The sequence below is a fragment of the Chiloscyllium plagiosum genome, unplaced genomic scaffold, assembly GCF_037043375.1.
Source record: "Chiloscyllium plagiosum isolate Xiang-an unplaced genomic scaffold, Cpla_swu_hap1 HiC_scaffold_2, whole genome shotgun sequence".
Classification (NCBI taxonomy): domain Eukaryota; kingdom Metazoa; phylum Chordata; class Chondrichthyes; order Orectolobiformes; family Hemiscylliidae; genus Chiloscyllium; species Chiloscyllium plagiosum.
This window is the reverse complement of record NW_028270140.1, coordinates 115,429,118-115,454,096: the sequence shown is the minus strand read 5'-3', so window position 1 is coordinate 115,454,096 and position 24,979 is coordinate 115,429,118. Positions and strand designations below refer to the sequence as shown.

General features: G+C 40.6%; 1 protein-coding gene across 4 annotated transcripts in view; it reads left to right on the top strand.

The window, feature by feature from the left end:
* The window catches only part of msh3 (mutS homolog 3 (E. coli)), a 288,075-nt gene that overhangs the window by 61,707 nt on the left and 201,389 nt on the right, over nt 1-24,979 (top strand). For all 4 annotated transcript variants that reach the window (XM_087999818.1, XM_087999815.1, XM_087999807.1 and 1 more), the window contains exons 9-10: nt 14,180-14,292; nt 16,920-17,034. In XM_087999818.1, coding sequence (XP_087855944.1) covers nt 14,180-14,292; nt 16,920-17,034 — 228 coding nt within the window. The remainder of the gene's footprint in view (nt 1-14,179; nt 14,293-16,919; nt 17,035-24,979) is intronic.

Here is a 24,979-nt window from a genome sequence, read left to right as displayed (position 1 = left end):
CTGCTCCATGGATGCTGCCTGACCTGCTGCGCTTTTCCAGCAACACATTTTCAGCTCTGATCTCCAGCATCTGCAGTCCTCCCGTTCTCCTGCATTCTCTCTCTCAGGCTCTGAAATCTATATTACTTTTAAAAGGCTCCCACTTCCTAAATGTATATTTGCCTGCTCCCAGTCTCTGTTTGCCAGATCCTGTGTAATAATATTGAAATCAGTCTTCATCCAGTTTGGACACTGAATTTCTGCACTGTCCTTATCCCTTTCCATAATGATTTTGAAACTTCAAGTTATGGTCACTATTCCCATCCACTGAAACTTCAACCACTTAACTGGCTTCATTCCCTAGGATTAGGTCTAACATTGTCCCATCTCTAGTAGATTATTTGGATAGAAATAATGTGCAGGGATATAGGTAAAAGCTGGAGATTGTCATAACGCTCATTTGAAGAGCTGGTGCAGACACAATGAGCTGAGTGGCCTCAGTCAGGGCGATAACACTTCCATGATTCTGGGATTCTGAGAGTTACCTTTCAGTTATACTGAATTTCAACTGCCATTGTTCAATTGGATTACAGCTACAGGCTCTCTCGTTCGAAGAGAATCCTTGTAACTTACCTATTTCTCATAGTCATAGAGTCATACAGATGTACACCACGGATTCACACCCTTTGGTCCAGCTCATCCATGCTGACCTAATCTAGTCCTCCTTATGTGACTTAATGCCAAATTTTCTTTCATAATCGTCTTATGAATTTTTGGATGTTTCAACACCTTAGAGGAGCTTTAAAGTGGACTCTGCTCTTGAATTATGTGCTTGACATGCTCCTGGCTGTATGGAATAGACCAATTAGGAAGGAAGATTCCTAACACTAAATGTGTCTTTTTGAGTAAAGAAGATTGAATGGGGGATGACCTGGGTCTTCAAAATGCTGACACATAAATAATGTGGAAGCAAATAGGCAACTTAACTTGGAGTATAAATGATAACAAAGTACAAAATTAACAATTCTCAAGCAAACCTCAAACAAAATGACCAGCTGCTGACTGCAGTCTGTCAAGGTGCCCATGTTCTTGTGTTGATTGACTCTTTTGTGAAAGAGAAGCTGGTTAAATATCTGCTAATTGGATTGAAGGTTATAAAACTAAATATAGACAGGGATGATCAAGCTTGTTGGAATCAGAAACTGTCCTTGTTTTGAAAACCTACTGAGTCTAAAATACTTTGCTGTTTTGTTCAGCTTTTCTTTCTTAAGAGAATCATTTTGAGAAAGGTTCCATCTCGTTGAAATAATTGAGATGGGACTTGTAATATGAACTGTAACAAAAATACAGTTGATAGACCACTTTTTTAAAAATCCTCTCTTGTGAACTTAAAAAGATTACTTAAAGTTATGCTGAGGGAGATTGATTTAAGGGTCACCATCATTTTGACACCACTGTCATCTCTTTCTCATTGTTCTGCCAATCGTCAAACTTAGATTTATTTAAGATTTAAAGATTTAAAGATTTAGATACAAATAAAAACTTTGAGTAAAGTTATAAAAAAAAAATCTGCTCACGATATTGGTTAATGTCTTTTCAACAGAGTTCCATGACTTTGGAAATCTAGGAAAGAGATGATGGATTGTCAACTTGATTAGTGCAGTGCAAATTTCTAACCAGTGGCTACAGGCTGAAGTTAGTTGAATCAGTCGGGATACTGCTGTTGTACTTTGCAAAAGGAAAATTGATGAACTTCTCATTTTGCTTGAATGATCCCTTTGGCAGCTCATGGTGAAGGATTGATGAGCTCAGTAAACAGATCTGTCACACTGATGACAAATAATCATGTAAACTGGTTCACAGCACTTTATCAACTGGTTCAGTAAAAAAAAAGCTTTTTGAAAAGAATGAAATTCCAAATTGGCAAATGGTAAGCAGTGATGCAATCTGAATAGTTAGCAGAGCTACTAGGAGCTGAGCCAGTGCAAGAATAGGTGGGAATAGGTGATCGTAGTGTCATCAAGGTTTACGGCATGGAAACAGGCCCTTTGGCCCAACTTGTCCAATTTTCACAATTAATCTAGTCCCATTTGCCTGCATTTCGTCGCGATCCCATCCATTTTTCTGTCCAAATGTTTCTTAAATGTCGAAATGGTGTTTTCCTCTACCACTAGGGGCACAGTGGTTAGCACTACTGCCTCACAGCGCCAGAGACCCGGGTTCAATTCCCGACTCAGGCGACTGACTGTGTGGAGTTTGCACATTCTCCCCGTGTCTGCGTGGGCTTCCTCCTGGTGCTCCGGTTTCCTCCCACAGTCCAAAGATGTGCAGGTCAGGTGAATTGGCCATGCTAAATTGCTCGTAGTGTTAGGTAAGGGGTAAATGTAGGGGTATGGGTGGGTTGCGCTTCGGCGGGGCGGTGTGGACTTGTTGGGCCGAAGGGCCTGTTTCCACACTGTAATGTAATCTAATCACTACATTTGGCAGCCTGTTCCAGATACTCACCATCCTCTGTGTGGGGGAAAAAAAAAACTGTCCCTGTGGATATATTCTTACCTTAAAACCTCTAGTTTTAAACACTCCTATCATGGGGAAAAGCTGTAGGCTATCCACCTTATCTATGCCTCTCATGATTTTACAGACCTCCATAAGGCCACTCTTCAATCTCGAATGCTCCAGGGAAAAAGTCCCAGCCTATCCAGCCTCTCCTAACAATGCAAACCTTCCAAACCAAGTAGCATCCAAATAAATCATTTCTGCATTCTTTCTAGTTTAGTCGTATCCTTTCTGTTGAAGAGCAATGCAAGGTTAAATGGTATTTTCAGCTGGACCCCCGTGCCACAGTAAAGCATTTTCCTGATCTGTACTTTTGCATTTCTAAAATTGTAACTCTTTGTATGTCGCATAGCATGTCTCTTACGCAGGTTCCAAAGTAAATATAGATATATTTGAGTGTAAAAGAAAAGTATTGTAGTCATGGTTGATCCTTAAAAATAATACTTCCCAAAAAATTATAATGATGAGAAACATCATAAATGGGAGCAGCAGTCAGTCTTTTGAAACTAAAACAGAAGTTACTGGAAAAAGTTCAGCAGGTCAGATAGCATCTGTGGAGTGAAAGGGTCACCAGACCCAAAACTTTTGTTTTTTTTTCATTTACAGCATTTGCAGTTCTTTCAGGTTTTTTAAAATCCATCTTTTGAAGTCTGCTCTGTCATTCAGTTAGATCAGGGCTGAATTTCTGTATCAGCTGCTCTTTCATGCATTATTCCCTCACCCCTTGATATCCTTAGCATCCAAGAATCTGTCGATCTCTGTCTTTAATGCACTGAACAACTGAGCGTCCACATCCCTCTGGACTACGGAGTTGTGAAGTAATTGGTTTACTCTGGCCATTTGAGTTCAGAGCAAAATTGGCTTTCCTGCATCAATCCGATTGAAGCGAGACAGGGAGTTGCATGTTCAGATGAATAAAACAAACAACTGTGGATGTTGCAGACCTGAAACAAAAACAAAAATTGCTGGTGAAATCTAGTCGGTCTGGCAGCATCTGTGGAAAGAAAGCAGAGTTAACGTTTTGAATCTGGTGACTAAAGAGTTGTTAAACTTTGTCTTTAATAGATCATTTGGGAGGAAGCAAAAGAAACACTTGATATTAATTTTAATGCTTTGTCTACTCTGTCCAAACATATTAATACCAGCACATGCAATCTTTCTGGGTGCTGACAAAGGTGAAGGGTAAGCATGAAGCAAGATTTTAGGTGGAAGGAGAGTAGGTTTATTGTAAAAGTAAATGCAGAGAATTTTCAAGTACTTACAATAAGACATAAATACACACTCAAGATTAGAGTGGTACTGGAAAAGCCCAGCAGGTCAGGCAGCATTCGAGGAGCAGGAAAATTGACGTTTCGGGCAAAAGCCCTTCAGCCTTCATTCCCAATGAAGGGCTTTTGCCCGAATGTCGATTTTCCTGCTCCTCTGACGCTGCCAGACCTGCTGTGCTTTTCCAGCACCACTCTAACTTTGACTCTGATCTCCAGCATCTGCAGTCCTCACTTTCGCCTATAAATTCATGCTGTTTACTTTGGTCTCGCCTTGCCCCTTTTCTCAAAAGTCTGCTTCCAAGAAGTCTGTATTTCTTAGATTTCAGATGTTTTAAGACTCCTGAAGGCTTGAGGAAATGCTCGGCAGCGCATTACGTAAATGGCATGTAAATATATTTCTGCTTTGTGTTGAAGTCTAAGGGAAAGCAAGAATTATGTTTTCTTTTAAAAAAGGAAAGAGCAGTTTAGAGGTATAAAAGAAAATTAATAGCACATGAAATGTTTTGCAGGATTTTATTAACCTGCATTTTATGGGAGAAGGAGGGCTGAAGGTGCTCTTTTATTGCTAGGCTGCCTCTGTTAAAGCTTTTCATTTACTGTAGAATGTTACATGGATCACAGTTCGGCCATTTAGCTACTGCTTTAGGTCCATGCTCTACCCAAGGTTCTACCCATCCTTCTTTTTCTAACTCCAATGCTATTCTTTACCTAGCTTTCTCTAAAATGCATCCATGCTATTTACCTCATGTAGTAATTCCACATCGTAATCAGTTTCACTTTCTAACCACTTAGTTATCCCCAAATTCCCAACTGGATTTCTGAGTGATATTTTGCATTTAAGCCCTAGTTCTGCTTCTCACCAATAAATGGAAACATCTATCCTGTGTCTCCATCCATTATTCATCAGTTTTCTAAAGAAAAGAAGCCCAGCCTCTTCAATATTTCATGATGAATTTAAAGCTTTTGTTGTGGTATCATCAAGTAAACATGTTTTCACCTCCTCTGCTGCCTGTATAAATATTTTAATTATAATCTGGAGAACAGCACTGTTCATAGCACCCCAAATGGAGTTTAATCACTGTTCTATATAAGTTTAATATAACTTCTCTACTTTTCAATAACACCCCTCTTGAAAGTAGTCCCAGTGTTTTATTTGATTTTTTTTGCCTTTCTTAACCAGTGTATTAGTGATTTAAGTATGTGTAGTGTTTCGCTAATCCATTTCGAAGCTTATTTTTCAAGGCACATGTGATTCCTTCATTCTTCCTGCCATGATGCATTACATGACATTTACCTGTATCGAAGTTTATGTACCTGTAACATAGTCATTTCTGAACGTTTATTAATGTCCTCCTGTACATTATTGCATCTCTTCCTCACATTTCCTCTTTAATACATACCTATAAACCTAACTATTGCTTCACAGAAGAAGTCATTCGACAAGACTCATAATATTAATTTTATTTTTCTCTCCATAGATACCCCCAGTACTTTGTTTTTATTTTAGGTCTTTAGCATCTGCAGTATTTTGCTTTTATTAAATACATTAACCAAGGTTTCAGTCCTCTTACCTAATGTCTCCTAATGTAGCTTGGTGTCATACTTTTGTTTTATAATGCTCCCACGAAGTGCCTTAGGGTGTTAAAGGCGTAATCGTAAATTGTTGAATATTACTCTTTCTCAAGCAATTGTTTAGTTTCTCAGGAGTTATCTTTCTTTTGTTATTAATTCACTTGCACATTGGTTTTGCATAGCATTTTATTTCCAGGAGGTCCCATCATCTGAATCAAATTTCACCCCTAAACTGTGTCTCTCTATGAAAATAGAAAACTACTTTAGTTTTAGGCTACAAAGAATTACTATCTGTATTATGTTTCATAGGACAACATTGTGCTTTCTACATAGCCTTTTTATAGAAATGTTCATACCTTGGGAATGTGTCTTTTGGTTCAAATACTGCTTTTTATGTCTCAAATATGTGCCCAAAACAAACCTGGAAAATTTGTGCTGTAGTATCATCACCCCAAACCAAATTAGTTTTATTTCCATATGTAATGCCAATAATGGTTTATTTTGAATGCAAGGGACGGAATTCCAACTGATGGCATTGTCACCACCTGTCGACTTTTCCTCACAAAATCACTGGGGTTGCTTTTTAAAAAACTTTCACCTGAGCTTTTTTTTTTGGAAGCACAATTTCTAATCTGTAAAATAAGAGTACAACTAATGATATAAGCAATCAAATATTAATTCTTAAAAATGTTATGATTAAATTAATCCACTGAATTATTTCTGTGTTTTTTGATGCCACAATTAATATTTTCACTTCAGCCACTCACAAAAACAGGAGTTAAAAGCAAATACTATGCATGCTGGAAATCTGAAGCAAATATACAAAATGCTGTCGAAACCCAGCAGGTTTAGCAGCTTCAGAAGTGAAAAGGAGTCATAGCAGACACAAAATGTTAAATCTGTTTCTCTCACCAGAGATGCTGCCAGACCTGCTGAGTTTCTCCAGAATTAATGTCTATGTTTCTTGGATTTGATAGTTTTGCCCAGAGCCATGGTACTGATAGCTGAGTTTAGATCATGTAGTATACTACGTTTTACAGGATGCATAGTACTGTTCTGTCAGCTATCATGTTGCCTGGTTCTATCTCTTGTCTGAGATTTTGCTGCCTTTATTAACCCGTTGGTAATCAACAAAACTTCACCTGTGTGGTATTCTTTTGGAATCATATTATTTCCATAGTTTTAGGATCTAATGTATTTTGTAAGTTGTGGATTCATAGTTAACAATATGATGATGTAGCTTATTTTATGTAAGCCCAAACAATTATTTTCAGAAATGATTTGTGATGTGATTTTGTTGTGATGATATACCAGCTTTTCATGGATGCTTCTGGTAATTATGGTTTAAATAGGAATTGGAAAGGAGTCCGTTACAATTCCTTGCTCTCACTAGAAAAATGTCCACGCTGTTTGACATTCAAATTCCGAAGAGTGGCTAGACGTGCAAGGCTGTGTTAACTTCTGAATGTGTCATACTTTCTTTGCTAACTGAAGATGCGACAAGCTGTATTTCATATCTTTTTTTTTTTTCTCTTGTTCCTCATCTCTAATTTGTCAGGAGCTGCCTTTGCTATGAGTTCTAGCTGTCATTCGCATACTTGGGACAAGAATGAGAATGCAATTTTTAGTACAAATATGCAATAAAATAGTTTATAACCCTTTGTATCTAGCTGAGAGGCAATTTAAGAATTGATTGACAAGTGTAACTGTAATTAAAGTTATGCATGGTTTCTACCTACTTATTACTTTACTGCAAGGCAGGAATTTTATTGCTGCTTTAATGTGAGGTTGGGCTGAAGCCACGGGAACTGCTTTCTGAAATATTTCAATGCGTCGTTGCTTTAAAAGATTTAAATTTAAATAGGGCCATTGCATAAAATAATACTTCATGGCTAATGATTCTGCACATCTGGTGTATTGTTTTCGCTTATCTTTTTGCGAAAGCTTGTCCATATTCCTGGCAGTGTCCACCATCAGTTATTTGTCACTGCAGTTCTGGAAATTTCATTGCATATATATAGTTAATTAGCTGGATTCTAATGGTACCATGGCAACATTTGAATTTGATTTTTAATGGGAACGTTGGGTGTGTTTAGCTGATTAAAAGTTGTCGTTTAATAGCTGAATTTATCCAATTCCAGATGCTGAACATTTGGCTTAGCAATAAAACTCTTCAATAATGAAATCTTTCAACAGATAGAAAAAGCCTCCAATTGTGATGAGGACTTCTGATCTGTGTTCAGTAGCTTGTACCGTTTCACTTTGCCATGGCTTTGTCAATGAGGAGAGTCTTGCTGTATACGAGCCCCCAGTGTGGCTAACTGTGAGTGGGTTTCAACTGTGAGTGGTGCTGCATTTGCACTCCATTTCGCAAAGGCTTTTATCACATAGGCAAATAAATTCCACAGAAAATTTTGTGTAAATTCTCTTTGACAAGAAAGGTGCAGAAACCAGCATAATAGGCCTGAGTTCCCCTTATCAGGTATTGAATGAGGCTTTGGTAGTAAGGGACTATATTCAGGATGCTGTGCACTAAAGCTGCACAGAAACCATGGACAGATATTCTCTCGTAATGCATTGCATTATTGTGAGTGAAAAATATAGTTCCACATCGGTGCAGCAATTTAAGCTGGTGGGTGTATGAGTAACATTTTTGTTTCTTAATTGACAACAACGAATTGTTAATTAAAGGGGATAATTGGATGTTAAACACCTTATTAATACTACAACTCCCCTCATTATTATTCAGCTTTGTATTTTACAAATTTCGACAAGCAAGCTGGTGTCAAGAAATCTCAACATGGAAGTTAGGGTGGATACTTGGCGACATGAGCTCTTCGACAACTGTGAGGAGCCTCCATATTGCTCAGCATCTCGAGGCACAATCCATAACTGCCCACGCCCCTCACCCATCAACATTGGTCTCCGACATCTCTTAACCCCCCACAACCATCATGGCATCTTGCCGATAGGCTTGCAGTATGCTCAAGAAATTTCTCCTCATCTCAGTTCGAAAGGATTTTGCCTTCATGCTGAGGCTGTGCCCTCAGGTCCTAGTCTGTCCTACTAGTAGAAACATCTTCTCCACATCTGCTGTATCCAGACCTCTTCGTATTCTCTATGTTTCAATCAGATGCCCCAGCCCACCCCGAGTCCTTCTGAACTCCACAGTTCAGACCCAGAGTCTTAACTGCTCCTCATATGACCAGCTCTTCGTTCCTGAGATTATTCTTGTGAATCTTCTATGGATCCTGTTTAAGGCCAGCACATCATTCCTTAGATATAGGGCCCAAAACTGCTCACAATATTCCAAATACGATCTGACCAAAGCATTATACAGCCTCAGCATTGCATCTCTGCTCTTGTATTCGAGCATTCTTGAAATGAATGCTAACATTACATTTATCATCTTAACTGTCAACTGAATCTGCATGTTAACCTTAAGAGGATCCTGAACTAGGACTCCTATGTCCCTTTTGTGTTTCAGTTTTCCAAAGTCTTTCCCCAGTTAGAAAATAGTCTACACCTCTATTCTTCCCACCAAAGTGCCTAACCTCAAACTTTTCCACATTGCATTCTGTCTGCCACTTCTTTGCCCACTGTCCTAGCCTGCCCAAGCTCTTTCGCAGCCTTGCCTTTTCCTCTTTGTGTCAACTGTTGCAAACCTATCAACAATACCATCCATTCCTTTATCTAGATTGTTAATGTATAACAGGAGTAGTTGGGGTCTCGAAAGTGACCTCTGCAGAACTCCACTAGTCACCAGCTGCCAAGCTGCATAGTATCCCTTACCCCTCATTCTCTGCCTTCTGCCAGTCAACCAATCCTCTGTCAATGCTAGTACCTTGCTCCTAACATCATGGACTCTTATTTAGAAGCCTGCGTGTGGCATCTTGTCAAAGGCTTTTGGAAATCCAAATAAATGGTGTCCACTGGCTCTCCTTTTCAAACTTGTTCGTTATCTCTTCAAAGAAACCTATAGATTTGTCAGTCACGGTCTCACCTTGACAAAGCCATGCTAACCCCACCCTATTTTATCAAACATTTGCAAATACTGTGCAATCTCATTCTTAATAATAGACCCTAAAATCTTAGCAATGATGGAGGCCAGGCTAACTGGCCTATAATTTCAAACTGTTGGAATATTGCGTGCAATTCTGGTCTCCTTCCTATCGGAGAGATGTTGTGAAACTTGAAAGGGTTCAGAAAAGATTTACAAGGATGTTGCCAGGGTCGGAGGATTTGAACTAGAGGGAGAGGCTGAACAGGCTGGGGCTGTTTTTCCTGGAGCGTCAGAGGCTGAGAGGTGACCTTATAGAGGTTTACAAAATTATGAGGGGCATGGATAGGATAAATAGGCAAAGTCTTTTCCCTGGGGTCGGGGAGTCCAGAACTAGAGGGCATAGATTTAGAGTGAGAGGGGAAAGATATAAAGAGACCTCAAGGGCAACTTTTTCACCCAGAGGGTGGTATGTATATGGAATGAGCTGCCAGATGAAATGGTGGAGGCTGGTACAATTGCAACATTTAAGAGGCATTTGGATGGGTATATGAATAGGAAGAGTTTGGAGGGATATGGGCCAGGTGCTGGCAGGTGGGACTATATTGGGTTGGGATATCTGGTCGGCATGGACGGGTTGGACCGATGGGTCTGTTTCCATGTTGTACATCTCTATGACTGTATGACTCTATGAACGTACAGATGATCTTCTAAGCTGATGCACAGGTATTTTCTAAGATTACATGCTGTAGCTTATTGTTGTTCGGATTTTGTTCATTTCCATAATTTTCATACATATTCTTCATAATTAATTTGTAGGTCAGAGGAATTATAGACATAACATCCTAGGTCACTGATGTGTATAAGCAAACTCTTTGTGCTTTTCTCTTGCACCTTTTCAGTGTATTGTTACCATTTGGAAACAAATTTTGATTTGTGGCTCATAACTGAAAGAAATCATTCTGTCACCCCTCCATCTTTTTGGACTGATGTGTTCCAGTGCAACAAAAGAAAATATTTCTTATTGTGCAAGATAGCATATTTATGGTCTTTTATAATCTGGTGAAAATGTCTGCTATTTACTCTATCACTATAGAAACTGCAAACTGAAATAGTCTTGAACTGAATGATTTAAAACTGCATGTTTCTTTCACTAGTGTTTTGAAAAAGAGCAGGAGAAATGCAGTGCCCATCCCTAACTGGTAATATTCTGTACATTTGGGATATCTGTATTCACATGAGAAATGGGGCTTATTGTGAAGATACTGAATTAGTTTAAATGCAGGTTGTAGAATAAACATAGTGTTTGAAACAAAATAAATGAATTTACAAAATAAACAGAGACTAATGTGGTAGGATCTTATATCTATTACAGAGACCTAGTTACAAGGAAATTAAAGCTGGGAACTAACTGTTCAAGCGTATGTGACTTCTCAAAACAACAGTTAGGAAGGAAAGGGGGTGGGTAGCTTTGTTAGGATAGCAAGGAATGACCTTTGGTTGGAAGAATCCGTATGGGTGAAGGTAAGAAATAATGAAAGGAAGATATTGGGAGTGGCCCATAGGAATCCATAGGAATGGTACAAAGAATAAATCAGGAGATAATGAGGGCATGCAAAAATGGTAGTATATTAATGACAGGTGACTTTAATCTTCATGTACATTAGGAAAGATCAAGTCAGCGGAGGAAACAATGAAGAAGAATTCATAGAGTGTAGTTAGGATATACACAATGAGGCAGGTTTAATAAATTATCTCTGAATAAAATATCTCCTAGGAAAATGTGACCACGACATGACAGAATTTAGCATTCAATTTGTGAAGGAGAAAATTGGGTTGGAGGCAGTTAAAATGCTAAAGTTAAATAGGGGCAATTATGAAGGAATGAGAGGAGAACTGGCTGGAATGGACTGGGGCAAGAGTTTAACAGCAAAGAAAGTTGATGAGCAATGGCAGGCATTTAAGAAAATACGTCGTGACTTGCAGCAAAGATCTAGCCCTGTGAGCAAGAAGGATTCCAAGGAGAGAGTAAATCCACCATGGTTAAACAATGAAGTTAGTGATAGTATCAATTAAAACTGAAACGCACACAATTTGGTAAAGATTAGTGCTATACCAGAGGCATGGTGGCTCAGTGGTTAGCACCGCTGCCTCACAGCGCCAAGGACCCAGGTTTGATTCCAGCCTCGGACAGACTGCCTGTGTGGAGTTTGCACATTCTCCCTGTGTTTGCATGGGTTTACTCCGGGTGCTCCGGTTTCCTCCCACAGTCCAAAAATGTGCAGGTCAGGTGAATTGGCCCATAGTGTTCAGGGATTTGTAGATTAGGTGCATTAGTCTGGGGTAAATATAAAGTAGTAAGGGAATGGGTCTCGGTGGATCACTTATTAAAGAGTGGGTTCTACACTTTTGGGCTTCTACACTGTTGGGATTTTATGATTCTGTGAAAGGGTGGCTGTTACTAGCAGGACAGATATAAAACAGCTTCTCCTGCTCATATGCTGAGGCTTTGTTTTGTTTTGATTGTGATTGTTATTACCTACCCTCATGTGCCACGAATGTTTCCTGCCACTTTCCAACTCCAATCTGGACGTTATTTTGAAACAACAAAAGATAATCAAACAAGAGACAAAATAAACTGAGGGTAAATTAGCAAGTAATATAAAAATGGAGAGTGAGAGCTGCTTTAAATATTTGAAAAGGAAGAGAGAGGCAAAGTTAACATTTGCCCCTCAGAATATGAGACCAGGGATCTTGCAGGGGCTCATAATTATTGATAATATCTACTAATAACCCTGGATGAGGAAAGTGAATGTACTATCACCAAATTTATAGGTGACATGCAGATGACCCCAAAATAGGTAGAATGCACTGCAGAGTGATACAGATTAAGCAAATGGGCAAACACTTGGTAGGTGGAATATAATATGAGGAAATTTGAGGATATATGCTTTGTTGAGAAGAATAGAGAAGCTGTATATTATTTAAATATCCAGTCCAGACTGTTCTGGTGGAACAGACTAGGGGGAGGGGGGGGGGGGGTGAATGGCCTACTCCTGTTCCTATTTTCCTATTTCCTGCATGTTCCGAAGTTCTGTCTTGGTAATCTTGAGAATTGTTACAGTTTGCACATATCTGGGAAACTGATAACTGTTTCATCACTATTTTGACTTGAAGCTTACAGGTGGAGAATAGTTTTTGAGGGTTCAGAAGATGTGCCTTTCTTCTGAAGAGGACGCACCTTCCCCTACTTTCATAACTATATGTTTACATTTGTCAATATGGCGAGTCCTGAAATAACTCTACGAAGGCTGGTAAACTGTCGCCAAGTTCCCCTTTATTTACATGTGCATGACACTGACCCAGCTGGCTCCCAGGGTGAACATAACTCCTGACACTCCTGTTTATATCTGTCAGCCAGGACTCCCTGATTGAACCAGGTTAACAGCTCCAATCAGGGAACTCCTATTCTGAGGTCCACCTGGCTGACCTCGTTCCTATCACAATAAGCCTAGCTCACTTTCTGATCATTGGTACTCCATTTAACCTTGAATATGAATGATGGAGGAGCTCAGCAGTGAGAGTGCTGCTGAAGGTGAGAACAAGTTGCTTTTACCTCCTGTATTAAAGAAAGCAGAATGTTACATACACAATTGCTCCATCATTCATTTGTATTTGCGTGCTCATACATTCTGTAATATTCTGAAAATGCAACAATACAATTTTAATTTGAAATCATTTAGGTGCTCTGAAAACAGAGTTTTGTCAGTTTTCACTTGAAATGATCATTTTTAAAGTATAAACTTACTTGTGGTGTATTTACTTTAAAAGACTTGGCATACTGGAATATTAATAGTGAAATATGCAATATGACCAACAATAATAGTTGCTGCAGAAGAAGGATGGCTGTTACTAGCAGTACAGATAAAAAACAGCCTCTCCTGCTCATATGCTGAGGCTTTGTTTTGTTTGTGATTGTCATTACCTACCCTCATGTGCCACGAATGTTTCCTGCCACTTTCCAACTCCAATCTGGACATTATCCAGATCTTGCTGTATTGTTGATACAGATTACATATATCAAAGGAATTCTAAAATCCTCTGTTTTGAGTTGCAGTTTGAAACTGACCAGTAGGTTCCAGTTTGCAAATTTTCCTCACCAAAAACACATTTTCAACTTTTAAATGACATTGTTTACCTTCATCAGCTGAACATTGTATTTTCTAAAAGATACGCCACAAATACAGCTGAGCTATAGCCTTTATCTTAACACGACAGCTTTAGAGTAGAACTTGAACCCAAAACTTTGTGGCTTAGGCATGAGAGTTTTACTTAGCCAAGGTAGTCATTTGAAATACAACCTTGAGATATGTTTTAAAGTTGCTGCTTGTCCGTATTTTCTGTATGAGTCATTCCATGCTGTAAAAAATGTGATGAATTCAGAGAGAGGCTGCTGTATTATATTGTGTTTGTAATAGGTTGTTGATTGCAAAAGTGCATTTTCATTTACAAACATTAATTTTTGAGTTGTCTTAGTTTTTCTGGGCTCCTCATGGAGTGTTGAAAAATGTGGTGCTGGAGAATCCTGCTCCTCGGATGCTGGCTGGCCTGCTGTGTTTTTCCAGCACCACATTTTTTCAACTCTGGTCTCCAGCACCTGCAGTCCTCACTTGCTCCTCCTGGAGTATTCCCAACTTGAAACAAAGCTGGTACATCGTCAGTATTTAAACAATGTGTTTTCCACTGTGCAGATTTGCTAGTGTACAAAAGCGCATAATTGATTATCCTTTACATTTTCTTACAGTTTACGTGATGACCGAATTCGTGTAGAGAGGATGGATAGTATTCATTTTGAATATAGTCATGCTTTCCAGGTGACCTCTGACTTCTATGCAAGTGGTACATCTGATGTTTCAGGTACTGTATATTACATTAAATTATAAAGAAAGCCATTATTAAGGATTCACTGTTGTTGACAATTGTGTTAAACAGTACCTGTGCAATGTCCTACACAGTAGATTGATATTTCAACATGCAGGATCTCTAAACAGACATGAATTTGCAAACTAAGATTTTTTTTAACTGGCCTATTGTCATTGAGAGATCCTTTAGCAACAGTGAACACAGGACTTGCAAGTTTATTTCCACAGAACACATAGCAATAACAATTTGTATTATGTTTAATGTGATAAAGCATCCCAAGGTGCTTCAGAGAGGCCTTATCGAGCAAAATCTAACAATGAAACACCTAAAAGGATATTTGAACATGTGACCAACAAAGGTAAGCTTTAAAGAAATATCATAAAAAGAGAGTTAGAGGAAGATAGGCTTTGGGATGGAATTCCAGAGTTTAGGACTTAGACTGTCGAAGGCTGCAAATGGTGAAGCAAGAAAATTGTTGTGTACAAGAGGTAATAATTTGTTGTGTGTAGATATCTAAGGGTATTTGAACTGTAGAACATCAGTGAGTGTAGCCAAGAGCAAGGTCATGGAGGAAGTTGAAAATAAGTGCAAGAATTTTAAAATAAAGTGTTTGCTGGAATGGGAGCTAATGTAGGTCAGTGAGTAGATGGGTAATGGGTGAACAGAACTTGGTGAATCAGCTGAGTTTGCAATCTGCCTGATCACCTTGAATGTTTTGAATTCTCCCTCCATAACATTTAAGTAGTAGCTTCTAAAGTCCATTCAGTGTCAGAACTTAAGCTTGTCAGAACAGTTGGATACGCAGGATATAATTTTGTTATTCAAATTTTGTGTGACAGTTAATATGTTTCTCTTTGGACTTTTGTTTCTAGATTCCAAGAAAATGTTTAATAATCTACTTGCTTCAGTTTTTCAAATCTTGACATTTCTTCTTAAATCACATCATCACTATATTTTTATTAGTAGCATTTTGCTCCTTGTAGTTGTAGTTCAATAAATATTATTCTATCTCTCAATAAAGAACAGTGGGGCAAATTTATGTAGGTGAGAGCTAACCCACTTATTTGGAGGGACATTTAATATAGAGTTTGCTTGTGTTATAGGTTTTGAAACTGTATGAGCTGCAGACAAATTATTCCACTCCTGTAAATATTTCTGTGAAATCAATATAAAAACAGTATGGTAGATTTTTGGCATTGAAAAATTTAATGCTTTTTGGCTATTAAATTTGTTGACATGAAGTACATAGGAACGTTTTAAAGGAGTTATAAATATTTACGTGACATGAAGTCAGAGACCTGGCCTTTTGTTCTGGATTCAGGTAGTGGTCAATGATTTAAGATTCAGACTGAAATGACTCCACAGAGGCTGGTATCCCATCACCAAGTCACCATTTATTTACATGTGGAGAGTCCTTGACATTGACCCAGGTCCCTCAGAGCTAGCTCTCAGAGTGTACAGAACCTCTGACACTCCTGTTTAAATCAGTCAGCTAAGGCTTCCTGAGTGGACCAGATTAACAGCTCCAATCAGGGAAGTAATATTCTGAGGTCCACCTGACTGACATCATTCCAGCCACTACACAGCCCACATGTTTTCTTTTGGAATTCTGTTGCTAACAGGGCTGGATTGTTGAGCTATGCAGATTGTCGTGAGGTTCAAATGAATTGGATTTTGACTAAAAATTGATCTATGCTTTTTCAACTGAATGTGATCTTATATTGATTTAAGTTACAGAAGGGAAAATGTTGTTGTAAATTGGAATAAATATTATGGCTATGCCTGTGAGAAGCACTTTGGAATGTTTTTCCATGTTAAAGATGCTATCCAAATGCAAACAGTTTTTTACTGAAAGGCTTATGTATAAAAAAAAAGCGAAACAAGTTTGAATTGCTGAAGTCTGTGGATGGGTAGTCTTGGGGAATATTAGTTGACAATAGTAGGTAATCTTCCTCCCAGAAGGCTCCGTGGAGCATCTAAGTACATAAAGAGCTCAATGACGTGTGGGACAAATAGGGATAATGGGATGAATGTTCTCTTCCCATGATATGCTCTGTTGTGTGTATTCAAGTATCATTCAGAGAATAAATTGGTTACTAACGCCCAATTCTATAACTTCTGATGCTACACGCTTATTTTCCTCCAAGGGAACAATACGAACTAACGTTTTGAGATCCTTGCTATGTCATAAACATATGCTAATGGTGGTGGAGGGGAAGGGGTAGATCAGATTATTGTTCTGGATATTTAATCATCACTCTGTTCAGGGATTTTATCACAGACCTCTGGAGCATGTTGGACTTGAACCTAAGCCTCCTGACTCAGACATAGAGACACTACCACTCTGCCCCCCCCCCTTCCATAATTTGGTCAGTCAGTTTTTCTCTTTACTCAAAGCAAATGTTTCAAAATGAATTGAAGCTGGGAGATGAGTGGAGTTTTTTTTTATTTTTACTGTATTTCTGAAGAAGTAATAATGAAGATTCCCTGTTAATTCCCAGGGTTTCTCGATCTGTCTTGGTAGCTTTTGCCAAGTTTGACTTTACAGTGCTGCTGTGACTGGAAATTCATGTGTTGTTTTATGCTGTTTTATGGGAGAAATTAATTTTTTTGTTTTGTAGAATCACAAAAGTTGTCCATAATATTAAATTTGGAGATGCCAGTCGTCTCATGTTTGGCAGCTGTCATCAGATACCTATCTGAATTCAGATTGGAGAAGGTCTTACATAATTTGAGGTGAGCTTGGAAAATCATTGGACACGTGTTTTCATTTCTTTTCAGCTTCACAACAGCACTTGAGCTTATTGCAATCCGATCATGTTTGTAGTTTCTCCAGGACAATTAAGGAAGAGCAATAAATAATGGTCTAGCCAGCAGCACCCACATCCCATGAATGAATTTTAAAAAAAAGTAAAGGACAAAATTCCCTAATGACTTGCTCATTAAGTACACTAATTGTTATATTTACCCATTCAGACTCATAGATGTTTACGATACAGCGAGAGGCCATTAACCCTATTGTATTCACTGGTCTACAAAAATCTGACTACACTCATCCCATTTTCCAGCTCTTTGCCATTGCCTCCAATTCTCTGGGCCATGCAATTAAATGTATAAGTACCGCTTTGATCAGAGGGGCAGCCGAGACCCGGAAGCAGTTAGTGTAAGCTTACCTGGGTAGGTTTTTTCCCCCTTTAAAAGCGCGAAGGAGAGGAACCCGAGGCACTACACGGGTAGTGCCTCCCACCCGCCCTCCTCCTCTAACCTAATAATAACATCTGTTGTGGTAAGTAGGTAAGTGCTGAATTTTGCTTGTTGTATTCTTTAGACCCAGTTTTTTTTTTAAATAAAAGTTAGCTTTAGAGGGATGGCAGTGAAGGCAGTGCAATGTTCCTCCTGCAACATGTATGAGGTGAGGGATGCCATCGACGTCCCTGCCGATTACACTTGCAGGAAGTGCACCCATCTCCAGCTCCTCCAAGACCGTGTTAGGGAACTGGAGCTGGAGTTGGATGAACTTCGGATCATTCGGGAGGCAGAGGGGGTCATAGATCAGAGTTATAGGGAAGTAGTAACTCCAAAGATGGCAGATAGATGGGTGACAGTGAGGGGGACTGGGAGGAAGCAGCCAGTGCAGGGACCCCCTGCGGCCATTCCCCTCAAGAACAAGTATACCGTTTTGGATACTTGTGGGGGGGATGACTTACCAGGGGTAAGTAACGGGGCTCAGGTCTCTGGCACGGAGCCTGTCCCCGTTACTCAGAAGGGAAGGGTGAAGAAGAGCAGAGCAGTAGTAATTGGGGACTCGATAGTTAGGGGCACAAATAGGCGGTTTTGTGGGAACGAGAGAGACTCCCGTTTGGTATGTTGCCTCCCAGGTGCAAGGGTACGTGATGTCTCTGATCGTGTTTTCCGGGTCCTGGAGGGGGAGGGGGAGCAGCCCGAAGTCGTGGTCCATATTGGCACCAACGACATAGGTAGGAGGAGTGCCGAGGATGTTAGACAGGCTTTCAGGGAGCTAGGTTGGAAGCTCAGAGTTAGAACGAACAGAGTTGTTGTCTCTGGTTTGTTACCCGTGCCACGTGATAGAGATTCGAGGAATAGGGAAAGAGAACACTTAAATGCGTGGCTACAGGGATGGTGCAGGAGGGAGGGATTCCGGTTTTTGGATAACTGGGGTTCTTTCTGGGGACGATGGGACCTCTATAAACAGGATGGTCTACACCTGAACCTGAGGGGCACCAGTATCCTTGGGGGGAGGTTTGCTAGTGCTCTTGGGGGGGGTTTAAACTAACTCTGCAGGGGCATGGGAACCCAGATTGTAGCTTCAGGGTGCAGGGCCTGGAGTGTAGGGAGGTTAGGAACATGGCATCAATTTCCAAGGAGGGTGTCTGTAAACAGGAAAGTGGCTTGAAGTGTGTATACTTCAATGCAAGAAGTATACGAAATAAGGTAGGTGAACTTGCAGCGTGGGTTGGTACCTGGGACTTCGATGTTGTGGCTATTACGGAGACATGGGTAGAACAGGGACAGGATTGGCTGTTGAAGCTTCCAGGATTTAAATGTTTTAGTAGGGTCAGAGGTGGGGGTAAAAGAGGGGGAGGTGTGGCATTGCTTGTCAAAGATAGTATTACAGTGGTGGAAAGGACGATGGATGAGGACTTGCCATCTGAGGTAGTTTGGGCTGAGGTTCGGAATAGGAAAGGTGAGGTCACCCTGTTAGGAGTCTTTTACAGGCCTCCCAATAGTCCTAGAAACGTAGAAGAAAGGATAGGGAAGGTGATTCAGGAGATGAGTGACAGTAATAGGGTGGTTGTGATGGGGGACTTTAACTTTCCTGATATTGATTGGGAAAGCTATAGCTCAAATTCGTTAGATGGGTCAGTGTTTGTTCAATGTGTGCAGGAGAGTTTCCTGACACAATATGTCGACAGGCCAACAAGAGGTGAGGCCATACTGGATTTGGTTCTGGGTAACGAACCAGGCCAGGTGTTAGAATTAGAGGTAGGTGAGCACTTTGGGGATAGTGACCATAATTCGGTGATTTTTACTCTCGTGATGGAGAGGGATAAGTGTGTACTACAGGGCAAGAGTTATAGCTGGGGTCAGGGAAATTATGATGCGGTGAGGCATGACTTAGGATGTGTGGCTTGGAAAAGTAGACTCCAAGGCAAGAGTGTAAATGATATGTGGAGCTTGTTCAAGGAGCAACTATTGAGTGTCCTTGATAATTATGTACCTGTCAGGCAGGGAGGAAAGGGTCGTGCGAGGGAGCCGTGGTTTAATAAGGAATTGGAATCCCTTGTTAAATGGAAGAGGGCGGCCTATCTCAAGATGAGACGTGAAGGTTCAATTGGGGCGATTGAGGGTTATAGGGTAGCCAGGAAGGACCTGAAGAGAGAGCTAAGAGCAGCAAGGAGGGGACATGAAAGGTCCTTAGTCGGTAGGATTAGGGAAAACCCTAAGGCTTTCTATAGGTATGTTAGGAATAAAAGAATGACTAGGGTAGGAATAGGTCCAGTCAAGGATAGTAGTGGGAAGTTGCGTGTGGAGGCGGAAGAGATTGGGGAGACACTGAATGAATACTTTTCTTCAGTATTTACTCAGGAACAGGGCATTGTCGTCGATGTGAATACTGAGTCACAAATAAGTAGAATGGATGGCTTTGAGGTATGTAGAGAAGAGGTGTTGGAAATCCTGGAAAAGGTGAAAATAGATAAGTCCCCTGGGCCTGATGGCATTTATCCTAGGATTCTCTGGGAAGCAAGGGAGGAGATTGCAGAGCCATTGGCCTTGATTTTTATGTCCTCTTTGTCTACAGGAGTAGTGCCAGAAGACTGGAGGATAGCAAATGTGGTTCCCTTGTTCAAAAAGGGGAGTAGGGATAACCCTAGTAACTATAGGCCGGTGAGTCTCACTTCTGTTGTGGGCAAAGTCTTAGAGAGAATTGTAAGGGATAGGATTTATGCACATCTGGATAGGAATAATGTGATCAAGGATAGTCAGCATGGTTTTGTGAAGGGCAGGTCGTGCCTCACAAACCTTATTGAATTCTTTGAAAAGGTGACGAAGGAGGTTGATGAGGGGAAAGCGGTAGATGTGGTATATATGGATTTTAGTAAGGCGTTTGATAAGGTTCCCCATGGTAGGCTACTGCAGAAAATACGGAGATATGGCATTGAGGGTGAGTTGGAGGTTTGGATTAGGAATTGGCTGGATGGAAGAAGACAGAGGGTAGTAGTTGATGGCAAAGTTTCTTCATGGAGTGCCGTCACTAGTGGTGTTCCGCAAGGATCTGTTTTGGGACCATTGCTGTTTGTCATTTTTATAAATGACCTGGAAGAGGGGTTAGAAGGTTGGGTGAGCAAGTTTGCGGATGATACGAAAGTCGGAGGAGTTGTTGACAGTGAGGAAGGATGTGGCAGGTTACAGCAGGATATAGAGAAGCTGCAGAGCTGGGCAGAAAGGTGGCAAATGGAATTCAATGTAGCTAAGTGTGAGGTGATTACTTTGGGAAGAATAACAAAAAGATGGGGTACTGGGCTAATGGTCGGATACTTGGTAGTGTGGATGAGCAGAGGGATCTTGGTGTCCATGTACACAGATCTCTGAAAGTTGCCACCCAGGTAAATAGTGCGGTGAGGAAGGCATATGGCGTACTGGCTTTTATTGGTAGAGGAATTGAGTTCCGGAGTCCTGAGGTCATGATGCAGTTGTATAAGACTCTGGTGTGGCCGCATCTGGAATATTGTGTGCAGTTTTGGTCGCCATACTATAGGAAGGATGTGGAGGCACTGGAACGGGTGCAGAGGAGGTTTACCAGGATGTTGCCTGGTATGGAAGGAAGATCGTATGAGGAAAGACTGAGACACTTGGGGCTGTTTTCATTAGAGAAAAGAAGGTTTAGGGGTGACTTGATTGAGGTGTACAAGATGATTAGGGGGTTAGATAGGGTTGACAGTGTGAACCTTTTCCCGCGTATGGAGTCGGGTATTACAAGGGGGCATAGCTTTAAATTAAGGGGGGGTAGATATAGGACTGAAGTTAGGGGTAGGTTCTTCACTCAGCGAGTCGTAAGTTCATGGAATGCCCTGCCAGCAGCAGTGGTGGACTCTCCCTCTTTATGGGCATTTAAGCGGGCATTGGATAGGTATATGGAGGATAGTGGGTTAGTATAGGTTAGGTGGGCTTGGATCGGCGCAACATCGAGGGCCAAAGGGCCTGTACTGCGCTGTATTCTTCTATGTTCTATGTTCTATCTCCTGGGGGATTTCTGACTCAATAACCCTTTCAGGGAATGAGTTACAGATTCCCCTCATCTCAGTGAGAAAACCCTCTTGAACTCCCCTCTAAGTCTTCTATCTCTCACCTTCAATGTTTGCCTCCTGATTATTGACCCTTGCACTGATGGAAAAAGTGTCTTCCTATCCACCCTAGAGAGAGTTCAGAGGAGATTCGCTAGGATGTTGCCTGGGCTGTAATGAGGAGAGACTAAATAGGCCATATAGTTTTCCTTAGCCTTCTCTGCTCTAAGGAGTGGGGGAGAAAGCTAATTGAGGTGTACAAAATTATGAGGGACATAAATAGGGTACATCGGAAGAAGCTACTCCTCTTAGTAATGGGGTCAATAACCAGGGCACATTGTATTATGGTAAGGGGTAGGAGGTTTAGTGAGGGCTTAAGGCGGACTCTCTTCACCAAGGGAGTCTCTGGAATTCACTGCCTGATAGGTGGTAGAAGCAGGAACCATTGTAACATTTAAGAAGCATTTAGATGAGCACTTGAAATGCCATAGCATGCAAGGCTACAGGCTAAGTGCTGAAAGTGGGACTAAAATAGATTGACCAGTGCTCGGCATAATGGGCTGATTGGCCTTTTTCTGTACTGTAAAACACTCTGTCTCTCACAATCTTCTAGATCTCTATCAGGTCCCCTCATAACCTTTCACCTTTGTTGGTCCAAGAGAGAGAACCCCAGCCTTTGCAATCATTCCTCATAGCTCGAACTCTGCAGCCCGGTAGCATCCACGTTAACCTCCTCGGCACCCTCGCTGGTCCAGTCACATTCTTCCTATGATGTGGTAATCAGAACTGCACAAAGTACTCCAGATAACCCATAACCAGCACTTTGTATAGTTCCAGCATAATGACCCTGCTCTTGTATTCTATGCTTTGTCTAATAATTCCATGTTTTCCTCGCATACTGTTCAGCAAAGCCCCAGATTTGATCCAGGACTGAAATGAGTCAGATGATGGTTGGGTAGTTGCAATTGATTTCTGCACTCGTGAGATGAGGCGTAGGAAAATCCACTTTTGTTCATTGTCCAGTGATTCACGATGAAATGTGTGATTGAGTACCGGTTACGGACAAGGTTAGGCTTAAGAACACTGACTTTCTAACCCATGAAGAAGTTTTATTTGGCCACTTGAGAGAGGCTATGGACAGAGGCTGTCAGCCATGTAATGTTGCTCGCCACCCATTTGCAAAGGACACATTCTCACACTCAGAAGGTAGAGCCTTACCATTCAGTTATTTTACTTTTTTCTCTAATAAAGAATCTGAATGTGTGTAAGTTGCTACAAAGTTGTAATATTAGTGTTTCAGTGTATGGCTTTGCTTGTATGATTTGTAAGTTTTACTCTGCTGCTAATACATAATTGAATACTTCATTCAAATAGCGGCAACTGAACCCTTGCCTTGTTTATTAACTAGTGTTATTTAATATCAGCTGTAAAAACAAAACTAATTGGATTTTGAATCAATATGTAATGGAATACAATCAAATCCTTGTTCTCTTGTCAAAAATGATCAAATACTTATTCTTCAGCAATGCAAATAAAACCACAAATTATGAACTTGAAATAAAAAAGTGGATTTGAATTCAGCAGCTTTGAATATTGATCACTATGGTGTAGCAGTTTCTTAAATGTAGGTGATGAAGACATTAAAAAAGCTCTAAGCCAAGTAATTATTCTGCCTGATTATTAACGACCTGTGACGTTTTACCACATTAAAAATTCAATTTTAGCCTAAATGATTTTCAGATTTTGTTTTTGTCCCTAAGTGAATATATCTTTCCTGCAAAAGAATGCAGATGACTGGGATTAGCAGGAATCTCAATGATTGCGAATGGATTTGGTAATTAATTGTTGTCCTGGGCATGTGTATTGTTAAAATCAGCCATCATTATTGCTGTACACATCCGACAGACCCCTGGTATTTATGGTATTCTTTGTTACGGGACTATACCCAAACAGATTACAGAGTCATTGGGCTTTTACAGCACGAGAGGAGGCCCTTTGGTCCATTGTGTCCATGTTGGTCATCAAACATCCATGTATTCCCATCCCACTTCCCAGCACTTAGCTCATAACCACATATGCTATGGCATTTCAAGTGCCCATAAAAAGAGTTCTTAAATGTCTTGAGGGTTTTCTGCTCCACCACCCTTTCAGGAAGTGAGTTCCTTATGCCCAAAACCCTCTGACTTAAAAAAAAAAGTTTCCTTAAATCCCCTCTAAATTTTCTCCTTGCCTTGAAACTATGACAAAACTAGAAATTGCTGGAAAAACTCAGCAGGTCTGCCAGTATCTGTGGAGAGAAAACAGAATTAACATTTCAAGCCCAGTGACCCTCCTTCAGAACTAAATGCTGATCCTGGACTGGTCCCGAAACACTAACTTTGCAGGTGGCCTAGAGGATTATAGAAATTGCAGAAGATTCCTTATAAAGGAAATTGTGTTCTGTTGTCCTTAAAGTACTAATAAAATGCTTTGAATTTTCCTTAATCTGTTTTTCTTCATGTCCCCTCTTTGCTCACTGAATTCCTTCTTTAAGCAACACCCTGCACTTTCTACGGCATCGAACCTTCAGTGTCTGCCATAAGCTTTCTTTTCTTTTTTATCCAATCCAGTATTTACCTTGACATCCAGGTTTCTTTGTGCTTATTGGTTCACCTTTATGGGAATATGTTGGCCCTGCACTCTCGCTATTACCCTCATGAATATTTCTCATTGCTCTGATGAGGGGGTTCCTGTACCTTCTTGATCCCATACCTACCTCATTTGCAGCTGCATCCTCCTGAAACTGATCATGGAACAAGTCAGAAGACCCTAACCTAAGGAACGTGATTGCCTTCTGGACAAAAGTCTGAATCTTAGATATTTTTTGGCTCAGTTTGAGTCATAGAATCATAGAGGTGTACAGCACGGAAACAGACCCTTTGGTTCGATTTGTGCAGCCGACCAGATATCCCAACCCAATCTAGTCCCACCTGCCAGCACTTGGCCCATATCTCTCCAAAACAGCCTCAGCCTATTCAACCTCTCCCTTTAGCTCAAATCCTCCAACCCTGACAACGTTCTTGCAAATCTTTTCTGAACCCTATCAAGTTTCACGACATCCTTCCGATAGGAAGGAGACCAGAATTGCATGCAGTATTCCAACAGTGGCCTAACCAATGTCCTGTACAGCCGCAACATGATCTCCCAACTCCTATACTCAAAACTCTGACCAATAAAAGAAAGCATACCAAATGCCGCCTTCACTATCCTATCTACCTGCGACTCCACTTTCAAGGAGCTATGAACCTGCACTCCAAGGTCTCTTTGTTCAGCAACACTTCCTAGGACCTTACCATTAAGTGTACAAGTCCTGCTAAGATTTGCTTTCCCAAAATGCA